Source organism: Caloenas nicobarica, chromosome 8 (genome assembly GCF_036013445.1).
Source record: "Caloenas nicobarica isolate bCalNic1 chromosome 8, bCalNic1.hap1, whole genome shotgun sequence".
Lineage (NCBI taxonomy): Eukaryota > Metazoa > Chordata > Aves > Columbiformes > Columbidae > Caloenas > Caloenas nicobarica.
The window spans coordinates 24,672,123-24,699,705 of NC_088252.1; the positions used below are offsets into that span (position 1 = coordinate 24,672,123).

At 39.3% G+C, this 27,583-nt stretch overlaps 1 protein-coding gene across 1 annotated transcript; it reads left to right on the plus strand.

The window, feature by feature from the left end:
- Positions 1-15,234: 15,234 nt before the first annotated feature.
- Positions 15,235-27,432, plus strand: LRRC31 (leucine rich repeat containing 31). Its single transcript, XM_065640412.1, has 10 exons — positions 15,235-15,314; positions 16,403-16,669; positions 17,926-18,075; positions 18,447-18,614; positions 21,090-21,257; positions 22,145-22,312; positions 23,078-23,245; positions 24,351-24,518; positions 25,768-25,935; positions 27,113-27,432. Exons 1-10 carry the CDS (start codon positions 15,302-15,304, stop codon positions 27,430-27,432), a joined length of 1,758 nt encoding a protein of 585 aa, XP_065496484.1. The 5' UTR covers positions 15,235-15,301.
- Positions 27,433-27,583: the final 151 nt, after the last annotated feature.

A 27,583-nucleotide genomic window follows, 5' to 3' on the forward strand; every position in this document is an offset into this window, starting at 1 on the left:
GCTGTAAGAAGACAGCAACAACTTTTCTTTTGTAAAGAACTGAATCAGCAGGCCCAAAGAAAAGAATAAGACATTCAACAATGTAAGAAATGGAGCAGGTTATACAAGTTATTTCTCAGACAGGTAGTCCTTCTGCCACTCACAGCCGTACCCTTGAGTGCTTGTGGATTATTTTGGTTACCACACAGAAACTTTCATTTTTCAGGACAATGCAAGTGTTGCTCTTGTTTATACTGAGTTGTTCAGTGTCCTTGGGTCTTACTATGCAAGGGAAGTCAGGTTGTTGGGAAATATCAGCTGCTCAGAAGGATGTAATTAAGCTAGAGTCTTTTGCCTGCAGCCCCTGGTGTACCACAGTGACCCCGAGAACAGTGACATGCTTGTACTCAGGAAGGCCGGTATCTTTGGTTTAATTTGGGAATTGTAATAGTTTGGAGCTCTGTCTGCTGTAAACTAAGTGAAATAGATGGAAAGAAATGGTAGAGATGAGCTGTTCCAAGTGATATCAGCCCCTTAAGACTTTCAAATGAAATAAAAAAAGGTAACATGCTTGTAGTAATGAGAACAGTGATAAAAATAGCTAGGGTCAGATTAATTATCTATGTATGTACAGGTAAATAAAGCCAGATGAAGAGTACAACTCCAGACTAAAAAATAATACACTACAAGTGCATAGTTGAATAGGTGTAGTGTCATTGAGGTGGATTGCGTGAGCTTGTCTAAGTCTGTCTAAAGAAGCAGGTGACTAGATTACAAATGATCCTGGTAACAAGAGAATGAGTAGCTACAGTATGTGCTACTTAGGATTTGGGGGGAACGATCTACAGCAGGATTATCTGTGCAGGTAGGTCATAAAGGAAATTAGTCCTGTAACTCACAGCCTGGGTGTTAAAAACTGTCCCGTGTGGGAGGCTTGAAGTTGAGGGCTTGGCAGAGGGAACAGACCAGCTCTAAGGGTGGCTGGGGCATCTGGACATTCATTGCAAACTAGATTTGCACAGCAAATGGTGTGTGTGGGGGTTTTGTTTGGTGGGGTTTTTTTGTTGTTTGGTGTTTGTGTTGTGTGGTGTGTGTTTTTTTTTTTTTTAGTGAGTTGAATTTTCTTCTCCAATAGCTCTTTCAAAATGGATTATTTCTTGCTTCTTAAAGATGGAAGATGTAATGCATAATTGTTCTCATCCTGTAGATAACTACAGCTCTGTGAGTTTGGCCAGAATTTGGTATAGATAATAGTGAGGGATGCCTTAGAAATGCACAGAGAATCTGCCGTTTCAGCCGAGTGCTGACAACTGCTGAATTCATATTAATAATTACTTCACAGAGATGTGATCTCTGAAGCATAAACAGCCAGAACCATCTGGAGCTTCGAATGGTTTGACTTTTTATGGTTTACTGGCCCATTTGCCTTTTGCTCAGGTCTTTCCCAGGTATTTTCACATTTATGCCAAACTTGCAGTGGTGTTGTACAAGTAGCAGTAAGATCAAACACAGCTTGAGATGTTAGCATTGTTATGAGTACAAGACAGATCCTATTTCCAAGTAGTCTGTTTACATTTAAACCAGCTACCTAGCATACAGAAATTCCTTAGAAATAGTAATCAAGAACAACCAAAACTCCGTTTTTCACAGGCAGTCCTTCTCCAAAACAGAAGCAAACTGTAAAAACTGTTCATTATCTAAAATGCGATGGAAGCGAAATCCTATATTTTGTTACCCAAGCCATTTATAATTAGAATAATCATTACAATTCCTTTTACTGCCTTTGACCTATTGATGAGTTACAAAAAAATTTAAGGGAAAGCCGTCAATCTAATTCACATGCTTCATGAATTTACCATTTCCTTGGTATGGTGAAGATACTTGGTCTCACAAGCCTGTCAAATCCAAGAAGAACAACACTGTGTCCTTTGTTCTTGACATATGTATCTGAATGTGTGCTACTGGACATGTTTCCGTTTGCCATTTTTTTTAGGATACTTTAGACTTAAAGCGGTTTAGGATGCTGGGTGCTTCATGAAGAGCATTTGAGCTGCCAAAGTGCTTCTGAGCTCCTAAAGCATTTTAAAGCTCAGCACTAAAGCGATTTAGTGCTGAACTAAACTTTACAGCAGCTCAAAAAAAAATAGATGGCAACTGGGATGATGGTATTTGCAATACCATATTGGTCCTGTGAGCAGGTTAGGTGGCTTCCTTTCACAGAGAGAAGTGCCTGTGTATTAAATACTCTGGAAAACAAAACTTCCGTTGACAGTCTCTCACATAACCTGCTTTCAGAGCTGAAGGAGAAACTATGTAAGACTATTCTTAAAAACCTTCCTTTTTAAAAGTGAGGTTTTCCTTTAAATGCTGGCATTTTTGCTCAGTGTAAGGTACCATGTACAGCAGGATCTATAGTGGTGTTGGTCCATATTTATTGATTATGCATTAGATGAGCAAGATTCACAGAGCTTTGCTTCAGGCAGCTTGCATCATGTAAGCAACTTATCCTTGCAAAGGCAGACCAGCTGGTTTGTTGGTTTGACGTGGAAAAGATACAGTATTGAAAAAAGTCATAGAATAATATGACTTGAAAGTTCATTGGTATCTTTTTCCACTAAAGCTGTAGCTTACTGACTCCTTTGACCCAGTTTTTGAATCATCATGAGCCAAAAGGAAGGTTTGATTCCTTAATGAGGTTTTCACTGGAGTTGCACCACAAAGTCATTCTGGTGTCTTTCATTGGTGTGCCAGTCAATCCGATCTAACTGAGCTTGGATTCTTCTCAGATATAAAATAACTCTGGTATTTGTGGTAAAATTTTCAGATGTTATTTCCACTGAAATTCCAGTCTATATTTCCTAGCTGAATGTTTGAATATCGATATGGTGTAAATTTTACTTCAAGGACACATTTTGTATGTATGTCATCAGCATTAAATTACTTGTTTATTTTCCTGAACTTCCTGTTCAGGGAGGTATTGGATTGATCAGGTAGGATAAATAGCTTGATAACATATCATAAAGACTTGTATGTAACCCTGTGTCAGGAAGGGATACTGAACTTGATGAATCCATGTTATTGCATTTGGAAAAACACCTTTTTTGGTTACTTAGCTGGGATTCTGACTTACAGGTCAAATTCAGTGTACTTAGGGTCCATACTATTTTCATAACAACTAGCATATTAGAAACCAACATCAGCAAAAAAAAGATCTCTGAGGGAAGAGGGAAAGTATACTTCTGATACATTTATTAGCTAGGATTTGAGAGTAGCTCAGAATATTGCATCAGGGTTCACATAAATTCATACACACCAGCTGTCCAGTGTTCCAGTCATATATGGCTCTTCCCTGATCCTATTGCACAAATCCTGGCTGTACAGCACATTACAGGGATGAAGACAAGTTAATCTCTACCTTTAGAGTCTTACCCTTAGCAAACCCTTCTTGGCAGCAGGCAGAACCACTCACCCAGGACTAATTCTGTCTCAATTTGTTAGATGAGAAGTGGCAAGACACAAACTTTATGAACCAGAAGCATTTGCAAATATGATCATGCTATATGCAGTTTCAAGATGTCTATAGCAGTCTGTGTATCTGTATTGGCAAAATACAGCATTGTCTTATGTATAATATAGACTTGTTGGAAAATGTTTTTTTACGCATTCAGATTTCATTAACTAATACTGCTTTTATGTACATCAAACACATGGAATTAGCATTTTTAAAAGCAATGCCCAGTATACTTTTGCAGTGGAGCCACAGTGTTTGGAAGAAGCCGGCTATTGTTTAAAATGCTCAGGTAAATCTGTGTCAGAGAAATCAGTTAAACATCTAGTATAAATATGTATACATGCTTATGAGTGAAATATATGAGGAAACTCATGCATAGCCTCATTTTCATTCCCATTTGCTCTCTTCTTAGAAAAAGCTCTCCTGATTACTTGAAATTAGATGCTGTTTTAAAAAATAGATACATATGCTTATATTATTAATACTCTAATGTTAGTAGCTGTAGTAGCAAGGATTCTTGCCCCAAACCTATGCTAAGAGTCATAAAACTAGAGATTTTTACTTACTCAAGAACCCACAGTCAGCAAAACAAATGACTTTTGGAAAGCAATTATACCAACATTAGGTCATACAGGAGCATGAAATACGTAATCTTAATTGGGGTAAGGTACCCCTGGAGAGGCTGTTGGGCTAAATTCTAATCCTAGATACGTGGGCAGAGACTGAGATTAGAGTGTAATCCTAAAACTGGATTGAGAACGATACATTCCCTAAAGAAAGGAAAATAACTATATTTATACTGTGTGTGTCAACCAGCACAGTTCGCACGGCGTGCCTTTGCACTGAAATGAAGACACAAATATTTCACCATTTTTTGGGCTAGCTAATTGGTAAGATTGCAAGCAACAAGTCACTCATTTTATTTAAACACACTGGTCTCTGGAAGAAATCCTGGCGTAGTATTGGTGAACTCAGTCTTTCAGGAACTAAGTCAGGTTTGTAACAGAAGTTAATCTTGTTCCCCCTGGAATGGGGGGGTGGGGGGGGAGCAAGGGGAAAACTTATTCCTGCATGCTGCTAAGGCAACAGTCAGCTTAATGCACTGACTAAAACCAAAGGTGGAGATGTGTTGTGCTGAGGACAAACACACAACAAGGGCCCTCCCAGCCAACTGGGTGAGACAGACAGATGGTGGAGGAAAAAGAAGCAGAACTGCCATGTGATACGGTGATGGAGATGTATAGATACAGGACAATAAGCAGCTGCGATGGGAGTCGGGTTTAGTGCTTCTCCCTCTCAGCTCGGGGCTGGAACCAGAGGGCTGGTTTCTGCAGAACCATCGTGCTAATATTATTTATTCATTTGTGTTTGTGGCAGCGCCTAGAGGCTCCAGCTGGGATCACACCAAGTGCTTTAGCTATGCCTTTTAAACAATAAATAAAATAACTAAGCAAAAACTAATGAAAATAGTGGTTGTAGCAGAGCAAGTGTGTGCATGCACACATGTGTGTAACACTGTCCACCCACCCTGTATCCTGACAAACTGGCACATGAAAAGCTGTTTACAAGGGATGGGTTTCTCTATTACATAGGCTATATACACAAGAGATAAAAGCATGATGTCATTTATTTTCCTTGTGGATTTATTTCATAATTAGGGATGACATTTGAAACATTATCCTCTTGTCTTTGGTTGTTTTAGAAGCCTAAAGATTGCCAAATGAGGCATAAGTGGGATCAAATAAAGGGAAAATAAACTGTTTTTTACTTTTTAATCATCTTTACTTTTAAAGCATAAAGTATTTTCATTGTTTTTAATTTTTAAATACTGGAAATTGAAGTTTTAGGGTGGAAATCTTTCTGTTGATAGGAGAGCAAGGCTGGTATTTCCAGATGAAATGCAGTTGAATTTTAGTAGGATTTGTCTCACTTTAACGTGAAATACTAGTGCAAATGACAACACTCCCTGTGCCGAAAGAAACCAGGTAGTGGAAAGAGGAACGGGTTTTAGGAAGGCTGTTTAAAACTATTTTTATTTAACAAAACTTTAACTTCACTGACTAACTAAGAGTTTGAGTCTGGAAAACTTGTACTGAATCCTGAGTACCTTCCGTCTTCAGTTAGGTTATGAAATATTGTAGCAGTATCTCTCAAACTTTCCCAGATCCTCTGATAGAACAGAAAACCGCGTTTGTGTCGTATTCCACTAAGGTAAAACAAGATCATATGGGGTTTTGTCGCTAATCATTTCAGGTTAGCTTTCTTTATTACAAAGCAGAAGACAGTGCATGCTCACCTGAAAAAATATTTTCAGGTATGTTAAAATATGTTAGTCATGGATATCAGATACTATAAAACCACTGGTATTTTCTGCATTCATATATGAAGTCACAAGTTTTAATAAGAACTTTTTCTCCTTGTGATATTAACATGTGAAATAGCACACCTGCTCCTGTAAACAGACTTGGAAATCAGCATCTTGAGCAAACCAAACATTTTCAGCTCTAGTTTGCAGGATCAGACTATGATAAAATTACTTGAGTTAGGATTGCCTCTCTCGCTCTTTCCGTATCTCAGGGGCACTGGGAGATACAGAAATTCATATTCTGTAACTGAGGAACGTGAAATTTTAGCTCTGAAGGCAATGCAATAGTGCCCAAGCCTTTCCCAGTCTACAGTTAATTCTGCCCACATATTCAGATAATAACAAGGTGTAAGGAAACATCATCACACTACGATATTATATTTACAAACTCTATCACCTTGCATATACTAGTGTTCCACAAAGCTGGTAGCACTGAGGTTTGTTACAATGGCTCTGCACACAAGCAAAATTTTAATTAGGTAAGTTTAATGTAGGTGCATCACACTAAACCAGCCAAATATATCTGTGTGATGATAACCTTGATTCATTCCAGTTGCACACTGATTTAGCAAATCCACTGCTTTGGTAAGTATCTGTAAAATATTGAGGTTTTTCCTATTGTACTTTAAAAAGAAAAATTACCATAAAGATTAACCTATATGTATTAACAACTCATTAGCTTTTTAAGAATATTTTGTTACGGTTAGACAAGACAGTGAAACATTTGTGCACATACGTTAAGCAACTCAATCTGTATCCAGAGTTTTCTAGAAAAATAGTGAATATGCAATGGGAAGCAAAAAGTAAACTAAAATCCTCCATTCGTGAAACAGATCTTTAAATGTTTCCAAAATGATCAAGCTTATATTATAAAAAAATAGTGTTTCCATCTGAATATGCAGAATTTACCCATAAGAATACATATAGCAGATTGCTGAGAAATCAGAACATAGTCACATAATTTACTTTTTCTGTATCACCACTGCCAATTCTGAATTTTTCTCTCTGCAGTGCATTGCTGCTCTCAGAGAAAAACACCATGAAGAATTCCACTTCGATCTGTGCTGTTTCTATCATGAGATAAGTCTTTACCATCAAAATCTGAAAAATCATACACCTCTTGGTGTTGCTTAGCAGATGTTGCATCACCATTTACATTAAAAACTAGCACTTTTTATTTTTATTTCATGTATACTTACATCTATTGTGAAGGCCTTAGTCTGGGGTAAAATGAAGCCACCATGAGCATCCAAGAGCATGTGCCTTCACTGTAAGTCTTCCTTTCCAGCTGTCTCAGTAATGTGATTGGCAGCTTTTAAAACACATCAAGATTAACATGTCAAAAACTGCCTTAACTAACGCTGACTTCACTTTAAATACAAGTTGAACTTATCTTGATTAGCCCTCATCCCTGCTTCTAAGCCCTACCCACTCTGACATCACAAGCCCTTCTTCAATACCATCCCCTAACCAGGCTGTAAAAACATAATTAAAAGAAGAGCACTGCACTGATCTGATAAACCTATTTCACATTTAACCTGCTAAGCTGTTGTTAGCTTTTAAGATGCTTGATTCATTCACTTAAAATCTTCCTGTTCCAATAAGAAATATGACAGGAGGTTAACGATTGCCCTGCTCTCACACATCGTGTTACCTGTTTATACTGATTTTTAGAAAGGATGTACTTCTGACCATTGACGAGTGGTTACCCTAGAACTGTGTTTTCCCAGAACTGTGTATCCAATTGGATTGGGGGGAACTAGAAGATGGAAATCCTGTTAAGCATATTGTGAGGCTAACACAGGGATCAGATGGTTATACTGCTCAAGCCGGCAATTTACTCTTTAATTCTCCCTGTCAGTGGGTTAGCTCTCACAATGAATGCCAAGTCGATGGCAGGTTTTCAAATGTCAGGGAGTGTTTTTTTTCTAATATCCATGTCAGCTAATGGGACGTGAGGACTGATGTTTGTTAATCCCTTGTTCACCTTCCTAAAGTTCAAGTGCTTGCTGCAACAACAAAAAATTGCCCATTGTCCTCTCTGAAATGCAAACACAACCCCAAAACCTGGAGAAAACGGACCCATTCCTATTGAAAATTGCTCCCGGAGAAGTGTTATCATTAGCAAAGGGATGTAATTCTATTACAGTTCAGCATGTCTTTACAGAAAAGAAACTATTTTTTATAATGTAACACAAAATGCATATATAGTATCTAGTGTGGGTTTATTTTTAAGGTTTTAAAGTGACTCTATAAATATTTTTGTTATAAATGCTACCATGGCTATTTTGTTGCTACCTGGACCTTCTTTATAAAGAAGAAAATCATACCTAGAATCACTGTTTTAAAAAAAAAAAAAATTCCAGTACTGGGTTTCTAAAATAGTTTCAAGAGTTTCTTTAAAAAATAATTAGAGATAGGCTAAAACAACCAGAGGATAATTTTCATGTGCTTGTCCAAATATTTTTGTGTTCAGAAAGACAAGGAACCCAAGGAGCATCCTAGGCTTGAAGACAATTTTCAGCTTGTGTTTAGTCCCCTCTGTAAGTGCCTAGTTTCTCTACTGGGATTTTTCCAGATTGCTTGAGTGAGGCTGAAGCAAATGCTTTGTAAGAAATGAAGTTGCCGGAGTTAATTAATAGTAAAGTCTTGCGTCAGCAACCATTTTTCATCAGATGTCTTAGTCCATGTGAATCGAGTTTCAGGAAAGCCACAAAAAGTTTAATACTAGGAAAATTACTTCCTGAGGTAGAAACAAAACCAGCAATATAAGGATATAAATTTATTTTTTCCTGTTTTATCTAATGAGGGAAGTTTGGAGAGAGAGCACACTAGTTCATATGACCCCTGGCATCGAGCCTTTGGTTTCTGGCACAGCAGCAGGATTGCTGTGTGCTATGGTGGAGTGTGACAACCACAGTTCATAAAGATGCTTTAACGGTTCCTTTCTACTGAAGATCTAGAAGATTTTAACTGGATTTCACAGGCATCAGGCAAGGTGTATTTCTGAATCATGCAGTGGTCTCTCTTTTTCTCAGCAGTTCTGTTTCTGCTGGTTGTCTTCACTGACAGGAAAAATGGCAAAGCAGCAAAGAAGAGAGAGAGAGGGATGTGGGAGGTGAGTTGTAAATAGAACAAGTAATGTAGAGTACATCAAATTGATCTGGGCCTTGGTCTGTCAATGAGTATCACTGTTAGTGAAGATGGTTTATGGCAGTGTAGTCCCACTTTATCTCCTTTGCAGGAAGGAATCTGAGACTGGGGAAACACCAATGCTTGGATGCCTCGGTACAAAGGGGATAACTGTAGTCTGACAGCTACTACCTGGTGTCTGGTGTTTGTAGCCTGAGCTACTGACACTAGATATATACTCATGTGAAAGATGGAGCTGGGGTTATACCACCTTCTGTACATTCTTACTCAGAATGCTCTAGGAGTTGGAAGAATGCTACCAAAAAACCAACAGTTTTTGGCATTTTGTACTATTCTGAAGCTGAATTAAGAACCAGGAGACTCTCTCCATTAACTTCAAAAGAAATTACAACTACTATCACATCTTTCTCAATTCCTGAAGTATCAGAATGGGTTATCAGTGTGGAATCTATGCACTAAGGTAGATACAGTCTTACCATTGCCACCAGACATGTTGTCAGTACTGATTTGGGTCAGAAATAACTTGGTTCCCTTTTGACAAATCAATAACAGACGTGTCTCAACTGGTGGGATATATGATCTTCATAAATGGAAGGAAAAAAATTACATTAGACAATTTTATTACTGGTTCAAGAATTATGTGTTTACCAAAATGTAATGCTGGAATGGATTTATATAAGTAGAGAACCTGCTAAACTAGAGTCTAAGCAGGATTTAATCCACTGTTTCTAAACAATGTCTGTGTGAGGAATCTGTGATGATTCACTCAGGAAGAGCGATGATCCTTATTTCTTCTTATGAAGTTCACTGAAGCAAGATAGGCTTCAATGGAAACTTTTTTCTGTATAATGGAATGAACTGGATGGTTACAGAACTTGGCAAATGGCTTCTTTATCAAGGTCACCCTGTCTTTTTCTGAAATTAAATCTATATGCAGACATACCAAGTTCTTCAGCTAAACCTCACTTCTTTCCATGTTCCCCCCTTGAAAGGTTTAAACTAGAAGAGTAGTGGTACCCACAACAGGCAGCATAGATGAGAAGCAGGGTGGTTTGGTGGGTGGGTTGGGAAGTTGGGGACTGGTAGGCTGGAAATTCCACGAATGATCATGAACCAAGCAGTGGTGTCCTAGAATCCTGGGATTAGAAACAATCACAAGGCTTTACAGTGACACAGCTGGTTTAGAAACACATGGGATCTTGCCTTTGGGTCCACTCACAAGAATTTGAGAAGTAACCAGAGAAGGGAATGGACAAAGCTCTGTGTCAGTGTCACTGTAATAATTTGAGTTGTGGGTATGCAGAATGTCCTTGAAACTATAGCATTCCTCGGGAGGTCAGATTTTTTTTTCCGACTCTCAGCCCTTTGCTTGGTTGCAGGGTAGGTGCTCTGGTTCCTTCCTGAGTTGCAGGACACTCTGAAGAGGGAAGTGCCCAACTTTGGTGTTCACCTGTTTTAATACATACTGACAAGATCAACAAATGCTCACTGGAAAGGTGACACAGGTTGTAACACAGTTGGCTGTTCAATGGAAAAGCATTATATTTATCTTGAGAGAAGTTTGGAGAGACTAGGTGGATTACACAGCTGTTTCATTCCCAATGGAAATCTGGGAATTAACCAGAGAGAACTGGACGCAAACAGGGACAAAACTGAAGCTACTCAATTTTGCTTAGCATAGCTGATCTCAATTCCAAAAGCTAATGAGTGAATCTAAGTGGCTAACCATAAAGTTCTTGTGAAAATTAAATTGACATAATATTGTATGTTGAAAAGACTGGATTTTATGTGTCCATGAGTCAAAATGGTTGCAAAGGTCTGGATTTAAAACCATACAAGTTGAGTTTCTGAAGACCTGGTTTTTTGGGTTTTTTTTGTTTGGCTAGCATAGTCTCAACCAGGACTGAAATATTTTGGTCAAAATTTTCAAACTGACAGCATACTGAAAGAGCAAATCAGTTGGTAAAATTATATTGCCATTTCCATGCATGCACACCAGAGGTAATGGAAGCTGCACTCTAATGTGTTTGTGTCATCTATGGAATTTCACTCTTTTTGCTCTGGACATGCCTTTTTACATTGGAGTAATAATTAACAAGCAAAAAAAAAATGCACACGCTTATTATCTTTAATTAAACCATCTTGTGACATATGTTCATATTTGCTTGTTTGTGTTGTTTTGTTTGGTTTGGTGGGGTTTTTTTTGTTTGTTTGGTTGGTTTTTATTTTCAATAGCCAGTGTATGGATTTAAGGTATTTTTGGATGTGGAAAGGCAAATTGCAACTGCATTGGTATTGTGTTCGAAAAGAAAACTATTGAATAAATACTCTTTTTTTGAACTAAATTTTGAAGTAATTGCTAGAAATACAGGGACTCGGATGCCATCATTTAGGATGACCCTAAAACTGCTTTGCAACCCCCTCCATATGAGCATAAACTTGCTCTCTCTGGCAGCACATATTCAGGTTGAAGTTTCACAGAATGGAATGGGGAGTTTTGCTGAACTATCCAACCCCATTGTACCAGATGGTACCGTATAGAAGTAACACTGATCCTTTGACTCTGTTGATTTCTAATTAGGTTTCTAGTAATTAATATAGTTTGCAGGCCTTGCATGAACTCTGCAGATTACACATTCATGTAAATGATTAACTGAAAGGGGATTATTCCTGGCATAAGTTCAACTAAAAAGTATTTTCCAGCCCTGAAAATTGTCTCCGACAGACTTGTGATAGAGAATGAAACATTAAGTTTGTATTTGTGTTGTTCCATTTAAAAAAAAAGAGTAACTCAATATCAGAGTATTAAAAGTATCTGCATGGCGGAGAGAAAGATACACTTGCTGCAACAGACCTTTTAGTCACGCTTTTTATGGAAATCAAAATGCATTTTCAATATGAGATAGATGGGAAAATGTACTTATTGTTACTATTTTTTAGTAGGTAAGGTAAATTCTGGCTTTGAGAAAAAGAATGTTTTAAAATTCTACAGTTTGTATTTGACAGTTTGTGCTTGTATATACAAGGTTGAAATTGTTGTAATTCTAATAAATCAATGATAACAGGGGCCATCAGACTCCTCTGCTCATGACCAGTTCATCCAGCACATGAACCTGCACAATCGTCCTGCTCAGGACGAAGCAGGAGAAGCCCACAAAAGCTGCTGCAGGCAGTGACAGTCATGCAGAAAGGGGAAACGGAGTAGCGAAGATGTGTGCTAAGGAAAGGGAGAAAGAATAGTGTGGCAGAGGTTCAGTCTCCTTCTCCCACAGAGAGGAGAACAGCGGCTTCACTGGGTGTGAGCAAAGCTGGGAAGGGAGCTGCCTTAGAAGCAAACAAGGCTCACGGTGTTCCTGCATGCTACAGGACTCAGAATATTACAAATCCCTAGCAGATAAATATCCCAAATCATTAAATTCTATGTAAAGATTGGGCCAAGTGCCTCCCTGCTAGAACTGCAGCAATTGTATGACAGAAAGGATGGGTTTACTCCAGTGTGTTTAGATTCTATATTATTTTAACCAGATGCTTGGGGTTTTGCTTTCCTTTAATGAATAATAAGTGCCATCCAAAACAGAGTTGCTACTTTGCTTGTGTTTCATTGAAAGAGACACTACTAAAGGGAGAGGAAATCCCCAAAATGATACTTGGTGATTAAGTACATAGAATATAGGATTTCAGTGTTTGTAAATCCTTTTTTTCAAATGAACTTGTGGCATTAATCCTCTAATGGCATTATTTCTTTGGAATATATGCTGGATTAAGGAGTCACAGTGAGGCAAAGTACGAAAATCCACATTAATCTCTCACCAGTGGATGCTGTGTGGGTTGCAACTTTAACTATTTTGTTCCAAAATTGGTTCTGTTCCTAACCTTGCCCCAGGTCTACACCAAGGGAAGAGCAGATATAAACAAGTGTGATGCTGAGCAGTTGGCAGATGGTCACAAACCATTTAACTGGATAGAAAGGGGAAGGCGTTTGTTTATTTTTAGGCTCCAAAAGCTAAGCCTGCCCTGTGCCGTCCATGACGTGCTGCAGGAAGCAGATGCACAGGTCTGGTAGGCAAGAGCAGGACACATATTTGGAATTATCCCGTGGAGAAGACAGCGAGTGATGCAGCGAGTGATGCAGCAGGGCCCAGTCTAGCATTTAAGAGAGTGTTAGGGAATAAACTTCCTTACCACAGGGGCATGGCTGGGCTTGGTTGTCGTGATACATCACAGGTTTATGGCACAGCCTACACTATTGCAAAGTAATGCTCATGTTTTCAGCCCGGTGCAGCTGCCTTACTCTAGTTACCCTTCTTTGCTTTGGGATAACCTGCTGTCCTGTATTCCCATATAGCTGCTGTGAAGAAAGGCAACGATTTGCCTTGTAGGAGGAAAAAACTAGATTACTGCAGAACTGCATTTCTCCCTGGATTACAGGGGTGCTGTCGTGGAGCCATGAGGTATTTGCACTATCATTCAACAGCCTAAAGTGGTGAAAGAATTTCTGAATGGGCAACACATCACCTAACGCACTGGTGTCAGGACATTCGAGCTAGCCCAGCCTAACCACTGTAATCGGTGCTTAACATGCTTAAGGATTTCCCGAGTTCCAGGGACCAGAAATTATCAGATATTCCCATTCCACCTTCCCATTGAACTGCAGCGGGCATCAAGTGTCATGGGCGAGCAAAGCCTGGCACGTATTCACGAACACAGGTTATCTCATCTCTGTTTCATCCCTGGCCACTCCATTGTTAAGCACAACAAGTGGAAAAGAGCTGTTGAATTCAATGAGTTCTTTACCAACAGCTGAGATGCCTGAAAGCGTGAAGTGAAATAGAGCACAGGGAGATGATCTTTCCTAGTAGGTACAGGTCTGAAGTGAGATGGTAGTTTCAGAAATTGGGACAGAACAGCCACTCCTGGTGACAGAAAACTCTAAAATCAACTTGGAGATCCTTTCTGTTTGGGAACAGAAACATGACCTCCATTCCTGCAGGGAAAGATGGTTCATAACAGTGGTTTTGTGCATTTTTTTCCTACTGTAAATGTTTCCCAGTGTGGTACTTCTCATGGGCTGGAGGATTTTTCCTGATATTCACTTTAAGTTTTCCTTCTCTTAATCTTATCTTGTTGGCTCCTAGCAGCACCCTGTGCCTCATTCCACCCTGCCTGAATCATTTGTACGTTGACATGCTGAGTCAAGCCTGTCCTCACAGCTGGTGTCTGCTCAGCTGCTTTCAAAGCAGTCGTTAGTTTTATTGACCAGCTTTATCATTCCCCACCAAAAGCACTCCAGTTTTCATATGTCTTTAGTGTATACATATTGGTGGATGGTCCATTGTATTTAAGGATGTGTCAATTATATTGCAACAGGTGCAGACAACAAAGGTGAGCAGGAAATGAGAAGGCAAATGGAGAGCTTGCCACGTGAGGGGAGATAAGAGTTTGATTGGTTTAGCCTACAAACGTGAAGACCTCATACATTAAAAAGCATCATCAAAACTAAAGAGATTCAGGATAAATGGCTGTATGTTTAAGCTAGAAATTGTAACATTTGCCATCAAGGAAATGACATTCTAGGACAGACAGACAAAAATCGGTATAGTGAAGTTTTTATATAGAACAAATCATTACATCGTAATGTTGTATCGTGCTGTTGCCTACAAGCAGATTGTACCAGTGGTGTGGTAGGATCTCTCATATCTCCTGTTGCCCTAAAATGAACAGGAGCGCACTAGTCCTCTGTATTCCTTTTTCTTACCAAACTCTGCAACATCCTGCTGACAGCACAGCTTTGCTCAGCCTCCCGCAGTATTTCTGACCAGTATGGACAAAAGGGGTGGGAAAACAAAGAGCTTTTCTTCAGGTAGTCCTGTAACCTGATCTACGAGGTGACTCAGCCTCTTCTAACACCAGCTGTTTCGTGAGGTGCAGTGGTTATTGTGCAAAATTGAAGTCTGTGCTGCCACTTCCTGCTTTTTGCTTTGTGAGTGATCTAGGCTGGGACATGATCAGAGCACTTAGATGGACTTTTCAACCTCCCCCAGAAAAGAGACGCCAGGGACAGCAGGCTAAGGTCGGGAGACAGCACAGGGGAACAAAGGCACTGGGAAGGAGCCTACGAACCGCTTGTGCAGACTCGCTTCTCCCAAACTGATGAAGACAGAAACCCTTGAAAGAAAAGTACTTGGAAAGTCGTGTTAGGGAAAGAAGTGAGGTTTTGTTTGCATGTCATGGCTTACAGCTCCTGCAAACCCTGAAAGTGCTGTACAGGGTGAAACAGATCCTTGAGTGTACCAATGGAAGAGACAGGTATGTTTCTTTGTTTAAAATAATAAAAACACAGCCAGGGTAACCAGCATTGCTTTACAGCTCAGTGTACGTTGTTTTGTATAATTTTTGTACTTTACTCATAAGAAATACAGATGTGACAGGCTATTAAGAGCAGGACTAAACAATGCATCAGCTTTTTGTAGTTGTAAGTGCTCTGCCCTTGAACACTTGTATCATGGCAGATAACTTCCAACACAAGAAAACTTACATAAATACATAGGTACATCAGTGTGTATATATATATATATATATACACATTTATATATATATACACACAGATACACAAAAAGTATATGTATATAAAAACTACATTTGCTTTATTTTGACCTTTTTTTTGCCCCTGACCTGAATCTCACTATAATAATACGAAAACTGTCTTTGAAATTCATAGAGCTCCTGATACTTTTTCACATGTTTCTCTGTTTTGGAAAGTTGATGCCTGTGACATTACATATAGCAGACAGTTATTAAAATGATTGAGTTCATGTGCTCTATGGATGATGGAGAATTGTGCAATGAGTTCTGTGTAGGGGTCTGTGCTGAGGAAAAGGGAATCTGTGTGAGCGCAGAAATCCATTCCTGAGCTCTGGTGTATTAAGTATCGAGGTCTGAGCACAGGTCATTCCCCCTCCAGTAGTACTTGATACCTTCTCTGCATAGTCCTAACAAAGCAAAAGTTAATGAATGTCTGCTTATTTTTTATGACCGATTGCACAGTTAAAAGCGCATGTGTGTGGGAGAATGCTAGAATTAAAACAGAATTTTAAAAGAGCATTAAATTAATGTTTAGAGAAAAACGAAGCAGCTTCAGAATTGCCAAATGATGCTATAGTATAAACAGCAATAGGGAAAGAATGTGTATAAATTATTATAAAGTTAAACTTTAATTTACCTGTGAGCCACTGAAACTGAGGTCACTGTGGTACTGAACTGTTCTAACAAGCTGTCTGGGGGGCTTGGAGGGAATGGGAGGAAATTCTTAGTGCATCTGCCATTATGAAAGAGGGTAAGCAAGAAAAAAATGTTACTAAAACTAATTTCTTCTATGTCTGCTGATCCCCTTAAAGATGACATTAAGAGCTGCCAGGATAAGCATGAAGAAAACACACCAAAGAGTTCCCCATTTGATTTCGTTATAAAACAGTTCCAAGGGAAGAGGTCCTCTTCTGGAAAAAGAAGAGAGCAGCCTTCAGCCATCAAAAAATTCTTCAGGGGCTTTGACTTTGGGAAATCCGAAGGCAACGACAGAAGGGAAATTGAAGAAACAGAAGTAAACAACTCTGGAGATGATGATCAGAGTGAGAAGCAAGATCTCTCTGTAGAAGGTAATGCTGGTATGATAATGAAATACATGTGCATGTGTGGCTTTTTTAATTTCATAGAAAATCAGTTGCTTTTCTTGCTAGCCAAAATTCTATAATTTGCTGCCTATAGTTTATCCTTTAGCCAGGATTTGCTTCTGATTGAAATAGTGTCAAGGATGTGCCCTCTGATTTGATAGGTGCCAAGCAAGGACTGGGATCCATGTTGCTGAGGAGGGATAAAGCTTTTGGGTGACCTCTCTCTTGATCTCCAATGTGAGAGGTCAGTGAGGAGTCAGGAGTGAGGAGTCAGCTCATTAGTTGCAGAGCTTATTTGGTTTGAAAGCCAAGCTTTGAGCAGTAGCTTGGCTTGTTGTATTTAAGATCGGTCTCTGTCCGCCCTGCTGCTAAAGTGATCTGAAGACAACAAGAGCAGATGTTTCCTGCCACTTGGCACTGGTGAGGGGGAGGGGAAGGGAATGGATGTTCATCATGATGTCGTTTTGCGCACACAAGCATACTTTTTACATCCACACCAGAGAAGATGAAGCTGTTTTTAAAAAGGAACTGGAAGGGGAGGCTTAGAACCCCATCATGGGGTAGGTTTGGGGAAACAAAGAGGGGACAGTTACTGAGAGCTGGAGTGCTATTTTGTGTACTTTTTGGCTGTTTTTTTCCAATTATAGGCATTAGATGAAATTACTGATTTGTTAAAGGGTTTAGCAATAAATGTAAATGCTATTTTCCTTGCTGCACAAATTGCATTGAAGAAGGTAAGTAGGAGTTGCTTTGCAAAGCCGATAAAAGCAGGAACTGCCTTACATAGACAATATATGAAATGGGCACAGGGTGTCCTGAAGGAAGCAGCAGGTTCACCACACAATTGCAGGGCCACTGATCAGGTACAGACTGTATCGCAGCAGTGTGGCTACAGGGCAGGCACACAGAGGTGGTTATATGACTTGTGCATCCAGAATAGCTGCAGTTCAGAGTTTTGCACGAATTTCATGTCCTTGAACTGGTGGTACAAACATCTAAAGTCACTGACATAAGGTAGCGTGGAGATGAGCAACAGGAGATTTTTCTTTCTCATTCTACATCAGGACTTTTGTAGTGATCTGATCTATAGTGAAATTACCACTCAGGTTATTGGTCCACATTGATCAAAAATAGAGCCCAATTTACTGACAGATTTAGTTCATTTCCTAAAGTCTTCACCTGACAGCAACCAACAGTTTTTACACATCGTGTTAGTAGCAGAGATAACCAGGACCCCATTTCTTACTCAGATGAACCTCCACATCTCGTTTCTGAAGAAGAGTCACCATCTGGTAAGGAGAGATTTAACCAGTTCATGGAGAAACTGGGAAAGAAACCCAGCACCAAGAATCTGGATCTAAATAATTGTGCATTAAGTGCAGCAGATGTAACAGAACTGGGTAAATATGCATTTTATTAAACTACATACATAATATATTTCTTTAACTCTTATTTACCTATTTGATTATTCACTTTTCTTCCTTCCCTTTCTTTTATATGAGGCCTGGCTTTACTGGTGGCCCCAGGTCCCTGAGAAATGCTAATCAATAAATTATATAAATTATGTATTATATATAAATATAAAAATCATACAAGTCTGTGAAGTAGGTGAATGTCCATACTCAAAGTACACGTAAGAAAATTGAGGTACCATTTGTCATGGCTTTATAATGATGTATTGGTGTTAGAAAGCATCTGTATTAAGAGGTATTGACATCCAGGGTCCGCAGATAATATTTCAGTAGGATACTCTTTTTTTCTTTTTTCCCAGCTTCTTTACTGCCATTTCTCCCAGAGCTGGAAGAGATCAGCCTGTCCTGGAATGGTTGTGTTGGTGGAATTTTGAAATCTCTCACTGTTCAGCTCCATCACATGAACCTGTTAAAAGTCCTTCGACTTAACAACTGCGGGCTGACAGCTGAGGATATCACCTCTTTAGGTACAGGATTTCACGCCCATTTACTTCCAGACAGCTTGGGTCTAATGTAATCCAGCTCATCTCTTCCTGTATTCTACTCCTGCTGCTTCCACACTGCGCCGTGTAAACTGCTGCAAAACAGGAGAAAGAAGTTTGGCTTATGAGTGACCTTGTTTATTTGAATGGTTCTGCCAAGTTCATCCCTCAGGGTATGAAGCTTTCACATTCCAAAGGGAAGAGAATTCAGTCCTAATTGCAGGAAAGCATGTTTTCAATTTGGATTAGTATTTTTTTTTGCTAGATTTTATATCCAGTGGCAGACAGAACAACTGAAACAGAGTCAGTTATAATAAGGTCATCTTAGGTCTTCATGCTGCAGGACAGATGCAGTGCTCATCAAAAAAAAATTGATGGTCTTTTAGTCTTGAAACTTAAAACCAGAAGTGCTGCCTCAGAGCTTTACGATTTGTTTCTGCAAGTCTGGGAAAAGCTTATTCTTCTGCTTACTTCTTTGTTTGGAGTGCCTGCGACCCTACTTTCTGCAAAGCATGAGATTTATAGGTTTTATAGGTAGTGTTATGCACTCAGGTTCTGATGATGAGTCACCTCTGGGCCTGGAGTTTACTCAGGGTGGGTCCGTAATATGTATCTAAAAGAAGAGCAGACTCAATCAACTAGGAACTATATTATAAAGAAACTACTGCTTATTTTGCAAGTTCTAAAAACCAGTCTGAGTTATAAAGCTGGGTTTTATGTCATTCATATCAAGGCTTTTTCCAAGAAAGGTTCAGAACTAAAATGACATGTATGATGGTAGCTCAAAGGTGGGTCATGCTGTCTGTTGAGGAGGGAAAATGCATCTTTGCAAAAGCTGATGAAAATATTTGTTCTGTTTCTGATGAGGGTAAAAATCTGTGTTTCATTCTCTGTCAGATTTTTTTCAAATGTATTTCATTCTTTTTCAAACTCTTTTCTGTTTTTTCTTTTTTTTTTTCTCTTGAGTTTTATTGGTTGTATTTCCAATTGATTTATTCTGCATGGTTCTTCTGTGTTGTTTCCTTCCCCCTTCTGGCTTGGCCTCTGCAGAGACAGACACAAAACTGAACATAGAACCTGAATTTCCAGTCAAAATGCGATGCCCATGACATGTGGAATAGCAACAGTCAGTTTGCATTGATTTTTGCCTGTGATTTTGAAAACACGGGTACATATTTGGGCCAATATTGCCTGTTTGACTGCATCCACATCTATCTGTGGAAATGTGGCTACTTGCGGACTCAGCACATTCTGCTTAGAAATCAATGTCTCATATATAACCATAATATCAACTTCTCCTATGTGATTGCTCAGAGCTGTGATTGTGAGAGCTGGTAGGAAACCATTCCTGGAGTTATAGTCCTTTATTTATCTTCTGGGTGGAAAATGTGCCAGGAATGCTTGTCCCCATATCAAACAGAAATGGGCTATGCTGCAGAGGCAAAACCACTTCTCAACTGTAGACCATTGCTCAGTCTTCAAGACTGAGGCAATAATTTAAAATAAATGCAAAAATAAAAATTAAGATATATCCTTTTCTCTTGAACCTAGATGTTCACTTACAACAACAGAAATAATTATTTTTCTATTATAAATCTTTTGTGAAGAATTAATAATGAAAACACACAGACATGAAAGGGTTTTATTATTAAAATCCAATTCTCAGTTATTAGGTTGGCGATGAGACTTTAGATCAAAAATTTGTGTATGACACTTCGAAATTGCATTTGCATGTGGTCAGATTAATTGATATTTCTTGGGAATATACATCTGCCTCTCTCCTCCATGAAAGAAGTTAGAAGCTGGATTTTGTAGTGGGATGTTACTATTACAAAGAAGCACTAACACAGTTCATGTTGGCAGGTGCATCAAGCCTGGAGAAGGCTGTTTTTTCTGAATGTAATCAAAAGCAGTGCTGTCTGCCTTGAAATCATGGGAAAGTTAGTTTGGGTTAAACCAGTGCTCACCTTGATTCCTTATGAAGTGAGTCAGAAATTCCTGTCAGAAATGGAACTTTTAAGTTTCAGAAATAGCCATGACAGGACTTATTTCATCCCCTCCAAAGTGACCTGTGGACACAATACAGAGGATGTTGGAAGTTCGGAAAATAAAATAGAGCAGATACCGGACAGTAAATTCAGGCTCGTCAGTTGTATTGGTTTCCCTACAGACTAGACTTTCTGGGTCCTGGCACAGGTCTACAATGATGACTGAGAAGTCTGTGTGCTGTGACAGTGGCTTGTGATCTGTATTGATCCTTAGACAAGGTGAGAATTTATGCAACATTGCTGCAGTAGCAACAATTCATGGCATACACGAATTTTCTTGGCAAGCCATTCAAAATATAATAATTTGAGAATTCAGTGGTGAACCTTTCCTCTTTTATGTGTTCCAAACCTGTGTTTTTGTCTTGCACTGAAATTGATACCTAGAATGTATCATCTTAGGCTTCTGTTACAGGAGAAGCATTTGAAATTGTTCCTCAACTTGAAGAACTGGATTTATCATGGAACAGTAACATAGGTGGAAAACTATCACTCCTGACAAAAAAACTCCATAAAGGATGCAAGTTAAAGCTTCTGAAAATCACAGACTGTAACCTGACGGCAAAGGATGGAGAATCCCTTGGTATGTGTATCCACGTAGCTGAACTGGGACTGGCTTCACAAAAATGCAACTTGTTTGCCTTAGATTATAGCTGCATTGATCTGAATGTTAGCGGAAAGTTAATTTATTTCAGGCTCTGCATTATGACAATGTTTACCACACAGTATTGGGATTTAATGCACTTTCTTCCAAAGAAAAGAATTGTTCTCTCTAATCACGTGAGGTAGGGTTAAGGAGAATAGCTCCATCTAAACCACAGCCTGGCTGCCTCAGTGATCCAGGGTTGCTGGATCCTTTGAGACCCTGAGCAAGTCATCTGTGCCAGAATTTCCAACATTGATTGCTTTAAATTAAGCAGCTAAATATGTATTTAGCAATGAGATGGGAAAGAAGGCCTGAGGGATGGGAATTTAGGCTGAGCCAGCAAACACTGAGCAACCCTTCCCTCTTTCTTCTCACCATAGCTTAATCCTGTGAGGCCTTTTGTTCTGATTCTGGGTTGTAAAATATATTTTTTTCCCCTAAAGAGAAGCCCCTGTGCTCACATCTCCATAGCAGGAGATGGACCATATGCGACATACAGTGCTATATATATTAATTAGAAATGTTTATTTCTCTTTGTATTCCTGCTTTTTATCCCCCTGTATTTTTCTTACTGTCCTTGTATCCCCCCCTGTGGTGATTTTTTTTTTTTTCGTACAGATATTTCACTGCTTTTCATGATTCCTACCCAATCTTTGTTTTGCTGTATTTTTCAGGTAGAACAGGAACTTAGTAAGTCTAAACCACACATATAGGCAAACCCAGCCTACCTCTTCCTGTTTGTCATGGTGCTATACTTTTCTAGAGTTCATCTGTATGTATCCCAAACAATTACCAATTCTGGTTTTATTTTCTTTTTTTCCCAGCTGAAATTCTAAATGCGATCCCAAACCTCGAAGTATTAGATCTCTCTATCAACAAACACATTGGCTGCAGCGTGAAGGTTATTGCTCAGGATCTGAAAAATGTGCCAGGCTTGAAAGAGTTAAACTTGCACATGTGTGGATTAAAGCAAGACAGCCTCCAGGGCTTAGGTTAGACTTTATGTTCAAAAAGACTTTCATTCTGAATAAATTGTACATCTGAAAACCATTTAAGAAAGGCAATGAGGTGGGATTTTGCTGATGCTGTTGCAGTATTAATGGGCGATCGGTATTTGCTGTTGGAGGATTGATAACACTACAGAGACTTTCAGCAGGAGCAACATTTGTCTTCCCTGAGCTTAAGCATGTGAAAGTCGGTGGGGAGAGTCACCCCCCACACTCTTTATCTGAGACACATCTTGGGGTAGATTAATGGCTCTCTGGACAAGCTTCCTCTCTCCCCAGACAGAGCATAGACAAGGGCACAGGTAGACTAGCTAACTTTTAACGAGCTAATCCTACTCTCAGAAGAGAATTCAAATTCATCAGTATCACTTAATGAGTGCACAGTGAAGCCCATATGAAATGGGCTTATTGTCTGTGTCTCTCCCTAGTGGAGGTCTTATCCATAAAATAAAACAACTGGCACTGATTAGCACACCCAGTGGTAATTTCAGCAAAAGGCTGAGGATTGACTGGATGAGGGGGATGAGCTGGCCTCACCTTCACCTGCTCTTTCAGAGAAGGATGGAGTCGCATAGATGGGGAAGCTTTACGGTTCCTGTTTGTCTGCTGTGATTATACACTGAAGCTTAGTCTAAGAGCTTTGCCTGCAATACGTTGGGCAAACTTTGAGGTTAAAGTAAATAAACGCTAAAGCCATGACCTGAGCTATTGTAGCAGCCAGTGACCAGCATGTTCCCTTTTCCATTTCAGACACTGCTTTACAGCACCTTGCTGAGCTAAGAAAATTAGACATATCAGGTAACAAAGAGATTGGCGGTGGCTTTAAAGACTCAACAGCTCATTTGGCCAGCTTGAAAAACCTCGAAGTCCTTGATCTCCATCAGTGCTGTGTAACAGAAGAGGACATGGCTGTTTTGTGTAAGGACATGTTGAGGAAATCCATTAAGAATGTAGATTTTTGACTTCTGAAAATATCTCAAAGGTGTTAAGATGTTCTGCCTAGCCTAGTCTAGCAGAGCTTGGTACATTTTCATGGGGCAGTTCTGGCAGTGCAGTGTGGAGGATAGCTTTCTCAATCAATATGGAATGTTTTTTTGCTGTATCGAAGGAAATCTCGTAGTGTCTGATCCCCTGTGGGTCTAAGGACCATGATGCAGAAACATGATGGGAATGTAGGAACTGCCACCACACATTGCTTTTTTTGATAACCAATAATTTTAGAAGTATCTGGGGATAGTTCCCCTGCTGGGATAAATTGGCATGGATCCAAGGTATGTATGTGCATGTAACTGTCTAAAATTCCCCTGGTGAGCTTTAAGTAGAGAGTGATGTTAGGAGACCTGGCATTGCTGCTGCTGTGTGCTTTATAGAAAAGCTGAAGACTGCAGTCTCCAGATTGAATTGATTCATCTCGTAAATAGTGTTAGGAAGAAAAAGACATTTCTCATTCTATCAGTGAGGCAGTTTATTTTCCTGTGTGCTTGATCATTACTTTTTGACATTGGTTCTTACTCTTTAGAACAACAACAAAAAATCCTGTGAATCAAAGCCTGTATTGTCCACATCTTATTTTCCATGATAACGATAATTTTAAAAGCTCTTGATGAAGCATTGGGAAGTATTAACTATTAGAAATACCAGTCATTATTTATTTTTAATTTCTTGACCAATAGAGAATAACACTATTAATATAAAGGAGTTTCAGTTAGCAGTGAAGACATTTGGAAATAACCCCCATCTCATTTAATGTTAAATTCCCTACTTCACCTAGAAAATTTCAACAGGAAGCTGTGTTCTGACAACCTTCCACACAGTATGTAATACCTAATTTCTTAAAAATTCCTACTGAAATTGACAAGGGTCTTTATGGTCTAAAACATTACTCACCATAAATGTGAGTGTCAAAACTTGGCCTTGACAATTGGATTGATTTATAAAGAAAGGAAATTATGTCAGGCAAATATAAAACTACATATTTGTTCTGGATCGGTGATTGTCTAATAAATATTTCATGTTTTCATAGCCCAGGTGATACCTTTACTCTCCAATCTTCAAGAACTGAATTTATCCTCGAATAAAAATGTTGGAGTCTCATCTTATCCTCTTCTGGGCAGGCTCAGGTTTTTACCAAAGTTGAAATCCGTGGCCATCAGCAATTGTGATTTAGGTGAAGAGTCATTTTCGTCACTAGGTAGGAATGTGGTTGTGGGTTTTTTTGCGGGGGAGTGTGTGTGTGTAGTTTATTTTTGTTGGTGTGTTTTTTTTTTTTAAGTGTGTCTATTCTCTGTGTATCCTTGTGGGACAAAGCACTTCATTCTCCTTTGGCTGAACTCCAAAGATCATGGTTACATTATACCACAGGTCCCAAGTGAAAAAGCCTGTAATTAAACTAGTGTTTCATGGGACCTGGTTGCAAGGGACAACCATTATATGGTTTCCCCCATTTCACCTGACTGGTTGAAGTGCTTTTAGTCCTTTGTCTGCGAGTGAGCTTTCGAATACTCCCTAATTTTGGAAGAGAAAGCAAAACATGCTTTTGTATCATGCTGTAATTGCAGTTTGGTTGTAATACTACATTTTCAGTTTAGTGGGATAAAGCTTTCACTGAATGTTTTTCACCTTGTTGCAGGTGAAGGTTTCAGTAGAAAGTTTCTGGTGTAGAGTTAAGCATGGGGCAATGGAGGACCTGGGGCAACGATTGTAGCAAGGGAAGAGATATTACACAGCCCTGAAGAGAAGCACAGTCTAACACAGGATGTGTAAATTCAGCCTCTTTTTGCCTACTTGTTGCAAATCTCAGTGGATTAGTGGCTACACTGTCCCTTTGATAGGCATTCCATATGACACATGACATCCAAGTACAGGGGGATCTGTCAGTTACTGTGTATTGTGCAATTATGATATATTTTGTACTGTTTACTAGTGACATTGAAACCTATAGTAAAACTTGACTGCCTTCTAGCAGAAGCAATAGGAAGCTAAACTGGTCTAAGGTCCCTGCAGGAAAAGAACTATATTTAAATCATTACAATTATGTAAGTGACATCATGGAAATCGTTGTCAAAAGATACAGAACATTTCACCTTGCATGGTGAGTTCACAGCAAAAAAATGCTGTATTGAAATTGATATAAAATGGTTTAAAAACAAGCTGTTATATTAAATCAACTTTGGTGGGAGAAGGTCAAGCCAATAATGTAAACAGAAAGACAAGAAACTCCTCCACAGAGTCCTTAAAGATTCTATAGGCAGGCCCTTCTTACAATCTGTAAAGAGCAGGGGAGATATTTTTGTCTGACTTTTATTAGGATAAAAGAAGTAATTCCAAGCAGAAGTAGGCAGCCTGTTAGGAGCCTATTTACAGGTGAACTGTGTGTGAGGTGTCTGAGGCCATGTTGTTCTCTCTTAGTAAGCAGAAGTTGCTGGTCTTAATCTTTTCAGCTGAGGCCGCCCTTCACCTTCCTGAACTGGAGATATTAGACCTTTCTTGGAATAAGTGCGTTGGTGGGAACCTAAAGCTGCTTTGGGAAGCACTAAAGCTTGCAACAGAGATTCAAGTGTTAAGACTGAGCAGCTGTAACTTGGTGGCAGAAGATTTGGCACTTCTAAGTACGTATAACATGGTATTTACTAGCAGTTGAGGAGCCAGGGCATTTAGACCACAATTCAGAAGGGACTTGTTCCATGGGCTGAGCAGGTTTTTGCGTAAATTAAATTAAAAGATGGAAAATACAGCAGCGTTTTTTTCCATAAAGGGTTTTTGTTTTGCTGAAGACTGTGTGTCCTATACATGCACAGTGCAAAAGCCGAAAAGGATAAAAATGCCAAGAATCTTTGAGCAGTTTTATCTATTAATACAAAAAGGCAGCACTTAGAAAATACAGGTTTTGCATCTGGTTTTTATATCAGATATTTAAAAGGGGTTTAATTTTGCTCGGTTACTGGTTTGGGGTTCAGTAATTTATGGGAAATGTATGTGCTGACAGCCAGTAATACAGGCACTACCAGCTCTCTCCATTAGGTGTGTTTTTGGAGTCACACTATTATGGGAGAGTTAAAACAGAAATATTTTAGCTCACCTTTTAGGAGCTGCTGAGAAATACTAGAAAATGGGAACCCAATGAAAGAATAAATTCTAGGATCCTTTAAAAAAACTTGTTTATTTTATAATCATCCTTGTGATTCTGTGGGCCTGACCCATGGGTTTTGAGTGTCTGAGATGGCAATAGCTGGGTGACAGCTATTAAGGCCCAGTAATCTGAAGGCTGGTGAGATGAAGTGTGAATATTTTTGACTTTACAAATGCCACCTTTGAGTGTCTGCTTCGCCAACCATACATTAAGAATTCTGGTTCCCTTTAGGGTATATTAGGCCCATTACCCTCCCACAGTGAGAGGTGGCTGTTGTAATCGTGCAACCTCATCTATTCTTGCATTCTTTCAATATCCCCTTGTAGAGCTTGTCTGCCTATTTTAGTTGGCACTTGAGATAACCTTTGAGTCAGTTGGAAGGAGGTTTTCAGGTTGCCATACAATTTTAACCTGACACTTCTGTTCCTTTTGAATTGCCCCTGTTTAAAATGCTGTACATTCCTTCAGCTGTGCTAATACAGTCTTTCTGAGGTCAGCAGCAAGTGATTTTGTGTTGTCAAGGAGTTGAATCTTGCTGTTTGACTGCTGAAAAGCCTTAAATAAAATGGTATTAAAATACTGCTCTTCTTACTTATAAGCTTTTACAGCAATTGCCAGGATGTATTAGTTGTGTTTGTGTCTGTCATTTCTTGCAGCATTACTGACACAGGATGGCCATCTATCCAGATTACGGAAGCTGGATTTGAGTTATAATAACAACATCTCTGACGAAGGGTGGGTCGTTTTCTGTCAAGGCTTAGCAGTATTCAAAGAACTCTCAGAGCTGGATGTCAGTCTTCGCCCATCGTCCTGCCGTGACTGTGGGATGTGGTTCAGCAAGTTGTTAGCGGCCCTGACAAAGCTGCCTGCCCTGGCAGAGCTGGGGATGCAAAGATGGGTCCTTTCAGAATCACAGCGAAAACAACTGGAAAACTTTAATGAAGACAACAAAAGAAACATTCGTTTTGACTGTTGATGGAGGCTGAAGGTTTCTCAAAGGCCTTTCACAAGCAGGACACAAACCAAGTATTATGTGTCTCTGACTTAGACTGCCTGGTTTTTAGTAATCTCGTCTCATGAGAGCTCTTGAAATACTTTGACAATTATAGAAAACTGTTGTTTAACTT

Coding starts and splice junctions, on each gene's coding strand:
- LRRC31 (XM_065640412.1), top strand. Junction 22,313..23,077: donor AGACAGCCTCCAGGGCTTAG/GTTAGACTTTAT, acceptor TTTCCATTTCAG/ACACTGCTTTACAGCACCTT. Junction 24,519..25,767: donor AGAGTCATTTTCGTCACTAG/GTAGGAATGTGG, acceptor TAATCTTTTCAG/CTGAGGCCGCCCTTCACCTT.